Here is an 11,479-nt window from a genome sequence, read left to right on the forward strand (position 1 = left end):
CCCTCCTCCCCCCCTCCCATGACCTAATTACTTTCCGAGATCCAACTCCTGATCCAGATCGCTATATGGAGGTCAGGCTTAGGTGTAAATTTAGGCCTTATGCCTTCAGGCCTTACAGACACAAATACCCAGATTTACATCTGAACACAGCCCACCCAGTCTGTTCCCACTGACTCATGTCAAGCTTAGTCCGAGGTGGAGACTACTTGTTTGTTCCCTAGTTGCCCACACCCAAAATAACTGCACAGGAATTATATTAATTGCAATACTGTTTAACCAATAGCTTAAGCGTATTTCTAGCTAGCTCTTACATCTTAAATTAACCCATTTCTGTGAATCTGTGTATTGCCACAATGCTGTGGCTTACCAGTTAAAGTTCTAGGTGCCTGTCTCCTCTGGCGGCTACATGACGCCTTGCTGACTCTGCCTACTTTCTCATCTATCTCTACTTGGAATTCCCGCCATTCTCTGTTCTTCCCTGTGAGAGGCCCAATCAACTTCTTTATTAACCATAATAAAACATATTCACAGATTACAGAGGGGAATCCCAAATCATTAGACCACTCAATAAGGCTCTATATGGGTGACTATTTGTAACATGAACGTATTAATTACAATATGTTTCCATTTCATATTACATTTGTGCTATTACTACTTTGACAATAAGTGCACAAATCTAGAAATAGCAAGAAATAGATATGGCAATGTCTTATAAATTCTTTATCCCTAACCCTGAGGAATGATTTTTTTTTATTAATTTGAGTTTTTGTCTTACATTAGGTGTCCTACTCTGCTACCAATTCTGGAGCCAGAATATGCAGTCAGAAAAATAGTGGAAGCTATTCTGCAGGAGAAGCTGTACCTGTATATGCCAAAGTTTTTATACTTCATAATGTTCTTAAAAAGGTAATGGCATCCACCTCCTTGTTTCCCCATGTGCCAATCACCACCTTTTCCACATCCTACCAGGAAGAGCCACTCGGAAAGCACTTGTTAGATTAATGGATTTCTAAAAGGAAAATCTCCACACTGATTCTCATCTCCATGACAATTTCTTCAGTTGCATTGCCCCCCCCCCACCATGATTCCCGAGACCCTCTCGAACAACTTAGCATTATTATCAAAACTTAATGGTCTTCCTAAATGAGCTCTGGATAGCTTTAAATAGATACCTGCTTCTGTTTGGTAACGATGTTCTTACACTCATCTTAAAACGATTGTGTCAGCGAAGATATGGGATCTGTGCTTCCTCCAGTACAGTCAGCCAGACCCCTCAAGAATCTGCAATACTGGTAAAACTGGCAATTGCTGCTAAATTTTATCAACTAGAGAAGAAAAAATCTTCAAACCAGGCAAAAGAGGGCTGGGTCTAGGTTAGTAGTAGATGGCTTTCCTGGCTTACACAAGGTTCTGGGCTTGAGTTCCTGTACCAGAAAAAAAAAAAGAAGAAGAAAGAAAAGAAGAAAGGAATGAGAGAGAAAAGGGAGAGGGGGAGGGAAGAAGAAAGGAAGGAAAGATGAAGGAAAGGAAAAAGAAAAGAAGGAAAGAAATGAAAAAAAACAAGGAAGAAAAGGAAATAAAAGAAGAAAGAAATGAATAAAAAAGGAAGGGAAGGGAGGGAGGGAGAAAAAGAAAGAGGAAGGGAAGAGAAGAGAGCACCATTGCCTACTCCTGTGCCCTACACTGCGCTTCACTGCTGAAACCCAGCACCAACACCTTGAGAACACTGGCCCACGTGCAGGCTGCTGCTGAGCTGCTGAGCCCACTGCTCATTCCTAGTCTCTCAGTTCAGTTTCAGTGATGGATGTGTTTGTGCCTCCCCTCCCAGGGACCACACCTTTACAAAGAACACACTCCACGGCCAGTCACCACTTCCTGTTGAGTGGAATCGGTCTTTTCGGTACCTCCTGTTACTCCTCTCTTGGCCCACCGCTTCTGTACACGGCTCCACTCCCGGTCACAATGACAGTTCTTCAAATGTTCGAGCATAGTCGTTATTCTTTACATTGGCCGCATGGCTAACAGTCACAGACATGCTTTTCCCACTAACTACGTGTATCTACTTAGAAACAGAAAGTGTCCTTACAGCCTTTCCTTTTCCATCCTTCCTCTATCACAGGAGGGAACCCTGCAGCCAAGAGGCTGTGGGAGGCAGCACAAGCGGTCTTTGAGAAGCAATTCGAAACCCAGACTTATGGCCCCACTCTGTATCAAGCCTGTAATTCTTACATGCCCTCTGCTCTCCAGGCCTCAGTTGCCTTGTCCACAATGATAGTTTTTGGCGGTGCATACAGCTTAGATAATATCTGGTTATTGGACAGTGTGTGTTCCCACAGCACAATGGGTAGGGACTTGTGTAGGTGCAGATTGCACTATGACAGAGCTAACTCTAAGAACATGAAGCTTCATTTTTTTTTTTTACTCTGGATCATGATCTATGACTTTTATGGCCTGCCCATTCTGGGACATGTTTTGCTGAAGGACTACATCATTCTGGAGAAGTAGAAGAAAAACAAATGGGTTCAATGAGAGAGAAATTACATGAAACGCTCCTTCAGACACGTAGCGAGCTGTGTGTTAGCCATGCAGCACTCACTGTTCAAGGACCTGGGGTTACATAAGATAGAAATTGGCTTGTCGGGGATAGATGTCATGTGAGAAAAAAAAAGACTAGGTGGGCAAGCTGTTCATACCCATGACTCTAGCGTCAGGGAGGCTGAAGCAAGAAGACTGCTATGTGTCTGCCATCCTGGGCTGCATAGTGAGATCCTGTCTCAAGACCTCCAGCCCTACCGAAAGAAGCTATCCTGGGCATCATAAGTCTTGCATACATATCAAGCCAGGAAAGAGAATCTCAGAACTGCAGTGAGAAGGGGGCGGCAAGCGAAGATTTAAGGACTGGCTGATGGAAATCTCCCTAGTATGTCAACAGTTTACCAGAGCCCTGAAGCTGTGGAACACAGAGACCACTTGTAGACCGTGGCGTGTCAAATAGAGCAGCAGTGGGCCCAAACCCTTTCCCTCACCCCACCCCGAAAACAAATCTCAGGTTCTCTGCAGCTACTGTCAGTTACTCTGAACTGTTAGTTGTCAAGGTCAGCGGGGGGCCGGCAGAGGTATCTGTGTGTCTTCCCAGGCAGAGCTGGGGATGGAAAGCACAAACACCTTAGCTTGGTTGGCCAGCTGCGGGAGAGTCTGTTGTGTCTCATCCTCGCAGTGGTCGTAGGAAGAGGGACACCCTCAGCTTATATATGAGGTGTACAAGCTGGTAAATTGCCTAAGCTGGCATTAAAAGTGCCAGCGGCAGACCCACCTACTCCAACATGTGCCAACAACCCCAGTATCTTCAGAGTACACACACTACTCTAAGTTGGTGATATTTTGGAGACCAAAATGAGTGAATTGAATATCCCAAGCCGTGCAGGAACCCTCTGAGCCCCAGCCCGTGTGATGAGTGCATGAACACGTGACTTCTTCTGCTCAAGCGACTGTCTTCTACTGACCTAGCAGAGATGTGTTCACGGATGGTAACCAAACACGTTTCCTCTTGCGTTCTTTGTAGCTTCTTGCCTGTCAAGACAGGAATGCTGATAGCTGACTATCTGGGAGTCTTCCACGTGATGGATGGCTTCACTGGCCCAAAGAAGAAAGCTTAAAGCCAAGTTCCATGCCCTGTGTCATCTGATGCTCATTGCCACGGCAGGCGTCTATCAAAGAAGAAAGGTGCTTCCGTCTGACCAAACCCAAAGACAAGTATAACCCATCTTCCTCTATGGACCAGAATGTCCTTCCAGTGTCATTCAAATGCAATTTAATTTTTTTTTTTTGGTTGAGTGTTTTCCTTGTTTGTTTGGTGTTTTTGCTGTTGTTTGTTGTTTGAAAAATAAAAATGGCTTTTTTGTCATTTCTATTTCAACCGCTATGTCAGTGAAACCATACACATACAAACAACTAAGACAGATTCAGCAAGTTCTATTTATATATATTGGTGCTTACAGATATATGTGTATGTAATAAATATAACCCAAGAGAATGAGTGTATCAGTGTAAGCAAGGGGTGATGTGAGAAGGGTTAGAGGAAGAGTAACTGGGAAGGGCTGGAGGGAGGAGAGTGGAGGAGGGGTGTTTCAATGTAAGAACATTTTAAAAACGAAACAAAAATTTTAATTCTAGGAGATAGAGGTGAGGTCAATGAGCTGCCCTAATTATGGCAGCTCCTACGGAGCAGGTCGCTGGGGTTGAATCTTGACGGGGCAAAGGAGGTGCCTTGAGCTTCTTGCAGCAAGACCTCTCTCCAGAGGACACACCGAAAGGCGGATCTTCTATGGCCTTGTTCTCACTTTGGGCTCCTTTGAACCCGGGCCACGAGTGTGCAAGGGGCTTACTGCTTCAGTTGTCTGAGCGGCTAAGACAGAAGGAGCTTGGGAAAGAGCATTTATCTAAACTCTCTTGATTGAGAGGACAATCAATAGGGTGCAGAAGTGGCGGTACCTGGAAGTCAGTGAGCAAGATGAATGCCGGTGCTCAGCTTGTCCTCAGCCCAAGCAGCGGTGCAGCCCACGCAGCCGTGCAGCCCACGGGGAGGGTCTTCCTACCTAGTTTACCTCCTCCAGGTAACGTAGACAGAGTGACTCTCACAGTTGGTCGCATCCTGTCAGGCTGGCAGAATTAAGCAGCCCACCGCCCAGTGCCCTGTCAAGCAGCACTTGGTAGACAAATGCCTGTCCGACACAAGGCTCCGGGGCTTTCCTGGCTGTGACATTACTCCAGGCTTTCAGGTGGGATCACATTTTTATCCAAGACGAGATCAGAAACTGGTTGTTTTTTACTCTGAAAATGAAATTTTACTGAGTTAGATTGGTTGTCACTAACTGATCCGAAGGCCACACCCAGAGCGGATTCCACTGTTTAATTTGGTAATTCAAACCCGGATTCACAGCTAGGTGTTTTTCACAGAATGAACAATTTCTTTCATCTGTATTCATTAGCGGCACCCTCGCCTCCACGCCATTGTGTTCTTGAAGTCTAATCAACTGGCAAACTGCTTTCATGCTTTGTAAATTAACTATAAAAGCGAGATTAAGAAACATATGTTAATTACCATATCCCAGCAACTCATTTACCCTGTGGGAGAAATGGGTTCTTTTTTGTATCTTGCCTCTGATGAGGCTGGAAGGGAGAGTTATCTTGGCAGACACTCTAAAAGCCGAAGGGATATAGAATTCAAGTATCTCCTGGGTAAGATGCTCTTGGAGGCATCAGTCACGCAGTGCAGGTGACTGGGTGCTCTTGAATGTTCTTCAGGATCCTAGAAACCGGTTCTGTTCCTTTACATTCTACCTCAAATATCATGCCGCGATAGCAATGATAACTAATATTTACTGTGTCCAGCACTACGCTAAATGCTTCCCACACATCATTTCATTAAACAAAAACACTCCATCGTGCCCCCAAAGAATTTTAAAAAGGGATTTAGTGTATGCCAAAGAATACAAAGCACTTCACTTCACACAGGATCCTCCACCACTGTGGATGCGTAGTGAGAGGATCAAAGCCCCCTCCGACCGACCAACTGATGCTGTAAATCCTTGGCTAACAAGGTTAATTAGGAGAGAGGCACAATATTGCTCCTATACTGTGCTTCTGAGAGCGTGTATTCTGGGGCCTGTCTATTTAGTTGAAGGCTAAAGAAGTGGCTCTCAGGGAATTCAAGCAGAACAAAGGTCCGAGCCTGCGCGGGCACCCACCACATCATAACAGCGCTAACAGCAATTACTTCTAATTGGAGCGCATCTCAGCTGGGCTGCTACAAAGGTCTGAAATTCAATTGTGGTTTTATAATACCCATAAAATTGTCTAAACAAATTCAGATTAACTTGAGGCACTTGTATGAGAAGAGACCACATGTAAATGAGAGGATTCTAGAGGGTGATAAATAACAAGGTAATTTAATGGCCCTGGGGAGCAAGTGTTCCCAGCGTATTTCATACTGGTTTCTAGCTGAGATTCAGTCCTAATAAAGCTATGATCGAGAGCCAATCACCTAAATGAGCCTAAAGAAATGGAGGCTACAAACTACCCCGAGTCCCCTAGACAGGCCACTCTGCCTTCTGAGGCATGCTACCCAGCATTTGGGATACTTGTTGCTCAAAATCCAAGAGGAATTCTCTAATAAGAAGTAATTTGACTGAAATATATATATATGGTCTTTGTAATGTACTGGTTTTATTTTATGGTGCTATCTTTCTTGGTTTGAGTTGCCAGAACAAAATACCACAGACTGAGTGGCTTATACAGCAGGAATTAATTCCTCAGTTTGAAAACTAGAAGTCTAGGGTGGGGGCAGTTGCTTGTGAGGGTGGATGCAGAGAAGGTTCTGTCCGCACAGCATCTGGGTCCCTAAACACCCTTGCTGTGCATCCACACAAACAGAAGCCTTGACGACAGAGGTATGAGGCAGCCCGTCTCTTAATGATTAGTTACTGCGTCAACTCCTGGGACTGTGCTTTTCTTTGCCGTCAGTAAATATTAAAGTCACAATAACACTACAGAACCTATAGGCCAGCTGCCCACTTCTGTATATTAATTGGTTTGTTTTTCCCTTCTCCTAAGAACACTTTCAGACTTTTATCTTCCTCAAGCCCAAACAGTCCCACTGCCTTCTCTCTTCCTCAAGAATATCAGTCTCTCCTGCCTCATCAAGAAAATTGATACTGAAGACTACAAACTCCCTGGGTTCTCCAAACCAGCACCTCCAAGGCCTTGTTTTGCCCCCCACCCTACACACACAGCTTTTCCTCAGCCTCAGAGGAACCAGAGCACCTGTTGCAGACTCCTCCCCAGGCAGTGGTCCCCATGTGGTACCCAGCTTTGATTTCTCTTTCCTTTTCACAAGCTCCAGAAGTTCTTCCCCCCTGTCCCCCAACACCCTGCAGAGAACATGTGTGCTGCAACAGTCCCGCTGTGGCAGAAGCACTCTCTCCTCTCCGTCACCAGTATCATTTACAGTGGGTCCTGGATTAATTGTCCATCTCCACCTCGCATGGATTCCCAAGCCACTTCTGTGTCTTAGTGGATCTTATGAAAAGACCTTCAAGGATTGAGTTGTGCATCAAATGCTACCTCGCACAGCGACGTCACTCATCTCTGCCTTTGGTTCTGAGGTACCCTCTAGCCAACAGACTTTTAACTGCTCACTCTTAATGTGTCCGTGTTCCTCAAAGTTCGTGATTTCCCACTTGACCATCCAATACAGAAACCCAAGTGCATGTTCTGCCTTTCCTTTGACTTTATCCTGCTGTCAATCAAGCTGTCCCACCCTCTCCCCAACTCTGGCAGCAGCTGTCCTCACCATCCAAGCTGCTACTTAGGAGTTCAGGCTCTCATCAGCAGCCCTCTTACAGTTAGTTAGTCAGCTGGCCCGTCTCTACATCAAGGCTTGCTTCCTCTTACAGAATAGGGCACTTGGTTGGCATCACTAAGAACCCCAGTGTGACAACAGCTTGAAGGAAGCAGGCAAGTACTGCTCTCTGATGGTTAAGTGTCCTTAGAGGTGATGGGAGGCGGGACTTCATTTTCTGCTAGGCATTCATCTCGGTTCCCATTAGCCCTTTGTCTCTGGAAGATAAGTTTCCAGTAACCTGACTCAGTGACCTTCCACCCAGGAATGTATAACTGCGACCATTTGCTTGTTATGTTTTGACTAACAGCTTTTCGGTTTCTGTAACCTGCTTGTGCAGACATTCAGAGCCTTGATGACCTAATCTTGGCGGAGCAGAACTGCACTTGACTTGTTTGTACAGATACCAGTCTTCCTGTGGTTTTCAGCTTTAAAAATCCCTCCCTCGTTCCCATTCTCAAGTTTGGCTCAGAGATTACTGCCCTGCTAGCAGTAATCAATAAATCTTTTGTTTATGATTGGATTGAGTCTATAGTCTTTTTCCCATGGGTCAGGAACTACATAACATTTGGAGCAATCCAGCAAGATCCCTTGGAGACGTCAGACTCTAGTGGACTTGAAATTTCGAGAAGCCCAAGACCATGACCACCATAAATTAAAGAGGATAAGATCCGGAGGAAGCAAGTCCAAGGGGGATGGATAGGCCCCAGGAAGCCCACATTGCAACTGCCCCAATTTGCAAATTGAAAGCAAAACCAAAGTAAGAACTGCTGGCCAGCATTCTTTGTAAGCTCAGACCTATTATTGAGCTATTCTCTTCTGTTTTTGGAGTTCAAGGATTTGAAGAGATAAAGGGGAGATGGACATGATCGTAAACCCAGTCAGTATCTGTGGCAGAAAGGACGCGCTACTGTCCTTCTGGTTTAGGTGTATGAATGAAGGTGGTCATCACTTGTCTGCATTTATCCGGTCTTCCCTGGTGGTGTTGCTATTCCGTCTTTTTCCATTGTTCTCTGTGGTCTGTTGGGTTTGTGCTTTCAAGTTCCGTAGCTCAGATGAGCATCTGGACTGAGCACAGTCAAATCGTCCCTGAGCCGCATGCTGTATTTTCAGGATTTCTGCAAGGCTGACTCCTCCTGACCGCGTCCACACGAGCTTGCCCCTGGAGCTTGCTCCATCTCTGTCCTGCTCGCTGACTTGCTGAAGCCTGCTCTCATCGGGCACTTCCATACACCTGCCTGTGGGCGATCCTTGTCCCCCACTCTGCTTCTGAAGAAGGTCTTTTTTTTCCTGTTTGCTCTGTCTCCCAGCTGGCTCTTGTGTCTGACCAAGAATTTCTGACTCCCACTCCTCACGCCGCTGCAGCACCAGACTGGGGCAATACAGGGATTCCTGGTGCACAGACCTCAAGAGCACCACAAGCCCCCTGTTCTGCCTCCTGCTGCTCACTGCACTGCCGCAGCTGGCCTACACCCAGACTTATAGCCAAGCTTCCTTTCGCTCTGCTTGCTCCCTCTGATCGTCCCTGGATTTGGTGTTGCAGGGATTCGGGTGTCTTTGGGGTATGGGTAATATTGAAGAGTTGTTTTATGCTGGTCTGCTTTATTAAAAAGCTGGCTCTGGAGCAGGGTTATGACCCACCTCGCCCCACCCAAGCATGCTTGTTTCTAAATTGATTATCTCTGGTATGTGTCAAAGTATTAGAGAACTGAAAAAATACAAAGATTCAAGCTCCCACACACATGCTGAGCTGTGCGTGACTCCAAGCACGAACACCAGACATGTGCCTGAGACCACAGAAACTCAGCCATCGTGTTCATGTTTAAGCAGTAGCAGAAGGCGCTTTACACACACACCACACACACACACACACACACACGGGGATAATCCACGAATATTGCCCAGCCCGTCATCATTAGGAACACGGCAAAGGTGATTCAAAAATGATGATGTGAGAAATACAGTCTTCATCCTACAGAGACGTGATGCAGCAAAAGTCCAGGGAAGCTATGATTTTTGAAAAGTGTGAGAACAGAGGGCCAGTTATCAAAGTCAGCACTATCTTCCCTTTATACCGTATGGCTTATTATTAAATACAATCCCCAGGTTTTTCCATCCTAACATTCTGCTTAATCACCGCACACCCCAAGGAGTCTGGAATGTTTGGTGCTAGGTTCTTCGTGGATTGAGAAGGTAAAGGTAAAAGATTAGTCCCCATCATACTCCACACACCGTGTGCTCAGGGAGTGGGGTGCAGTGCTACTTAGAAAAGGAAAGAGAAGGCAAGGGAGAGGAAAGAAATGAGAGGGGAAAGTTTGAAAGGAAAAGGAGTCCTATTCGTCACAGCGACAAGAATCCCTGGTGCAAACTTAAAGCAGGAAGCATTGATTTCAGCTGCAGCACAAGAGGATCGAGTTCATCCTGTCGGGGAAGGGAGGGTGGAGCAGGAGGCAAGGGCTCACACCTAGTCAGGAAGCAGAGAACCGAACCAGGGAGCTCCTCACTGTTTCATGTCTCCCAAAGGCAGGCGGAAGTGAGCTTTCTGGACCATTCTTCTTCAACACTATCTGACTGTGTTATCTCCAAGGAGAGGTGCCAGCTGCAGGCTGTTTTAAGCTTAAGCTCCTTGTTTTAGATAGATTGCTCCCCAGCTCCTGGGTGAGCCTCCATTGTATGTGCTCACTCCTACCCGCGGCTCCTTAGAGCTCCACCAGAGATCTTGTCTATCGTGTTAAATGGGAGTCTGTGTTCTGTGGGTGCATCCTGTGTCCTGCCCCATTCTTGGTATCTGTCTCAGTTTAGGCAAAACTGTCCTGAGACCCCCAACGTTAAAGTGTAGGGGAAAACTTTCCCATCTTTGCTCCTTAACTGCTGAGCTAACCCTCGTGGCTAGAAACAAGCCTTAAGAGACAGTGCTAGGAAAAGGCTAACTCGTACTAAGCCCTCTGTCTGGGTTCAACATTGGGAGGGCTCCCATCAGTCACAGAGAGCACTGGCTATTTCAATGTCCTGCGCCTCCAGATCTCCAGATGGCCACACGATCGCCATGCCTGTAATAGAAGAGAGCTTCCTGTGACTTCGGTTTGCACACAGTGTTCTCCAGCCTTCGATACCGCTGTGGGTCTCTGCTTAAGGCAGCTGGACACCCTATCCATGAAAACAATTCTGCTAGTATCTTATACCCGCCCACCATGTGGACCCGTACTTACCTCATGGCGTCTTCCAACACGCAGAAGGATAGATGTGAACCAAATGTTTCCCTTTGTAAACAGGTGTTCCCAGGTTCCTAGTCTAAGAATCTGAGCACCCGCCTCCTCCTACCTGAGAACTTTCCCATGGTTATCCCACAAATTTCCATTTCTGTCACATGCACATTTTACACATTACTACAAATTACTACATTCTCTGTTGGCTTAAAGCGAAGGTTTAGCTGCCCGAGACAGCTAAAGAAGAGTCGTTTACAAACTGTAAAGAGCTAAGTCCAGAGGTAGAAAAGCCATGTCTTCTATGTTGATTGTGAGTCACACAGCTCCAGGGACCGTGACTACTAATAGTGCCTTGTTATCATGGTCAACATGGAGACCAGGAAGGCCACCTTCTGGCAGTAGACATAAGGAAGGGAGATGGGAAAGACTAAGGAATCAATTTACCTTTTAAAAATATTTCTACAATTATTCACATATTGGTCCCTTCAAATATTATTAAGCGGATGCAAGAGTCATTGGGAATGATAAGTTTTACTGTAGTAGCAAAACCCCACCTAATAATTGTGGGGATTTCTAAAACTGAAAAGATATGTGAGCATTAATAGTTTTTACAAGTATGGATTGAAATAAGTTTAGTTGAATAACTTAACTCCAATGGCTGGACCTTTATGATACCCTTTTCCGTATCATTAATGGCTGCGATTTTTCACATGCCTGTTGTAAAGTCTTAGTGATTTGTCAATCGTGAAATGCCTTCAACGAGGCTTAGTACACACTAGTGTTCAGTGGGCATCATCTCTTCCGTGTTCCTTGTCTAAATTCTGGCTTTAACTTCTCGTCTCCACTACTGCTTGAATATGCTAGTGAGATTCTG

At 45.7% G+C, this 11,479-nt stretch overlaps 1 protein-coding gene across 2 annotated transcripts in view; it reads left to right on the plus strand.

The window, feature by feature from the left end:
- LOC126486605 (epidermal retinol dehydrogenase 2) overlaps positions 1 to 3,710 on the plus strand; it is a 13,147-nt gene extending 9,437 nt beyond the window's left edge. For both annotated transcript variants that reach the window (XM_050118916.1, XM_050118925.1), the window contains 2 exons: positions 781 to 906; positions 3,563 to 3,710. In XM_050118916.1, the coding sequence (XP_049974873.1) occupies positions 781 to 906; positions 3,563 to 3,656 (220 nt within the window). In that variant the 3' untranslated portion in view covers positions 3,657 to 3,710. The remainder of the gene's footprint in view (positions 1 to 780; positions 907 to 3,562) is intronic.
- The last annotated feature ends 7,769 nt before the right edge of the window (positions 3,711 to 11,479 follow it).

This window comes from Alexandromys fortis, unplaced genomic scaffold (assembly GCF_014885135.2).
Source record: "Alexandromys fortis isolate MF-2015 unplaced genomic scaffold, M_Fortis_MF-2015_v1.1 scaffold_18, whole genome shotgun sequence".
In the NCBI taxonomy this organism is placed as follows: domain Eukaryota; kingdom Metazoa; phylum Chordata; class Mammalia; order Rodentia; family Cricetidae; genus Alexandromys; species Alexandromys fortis.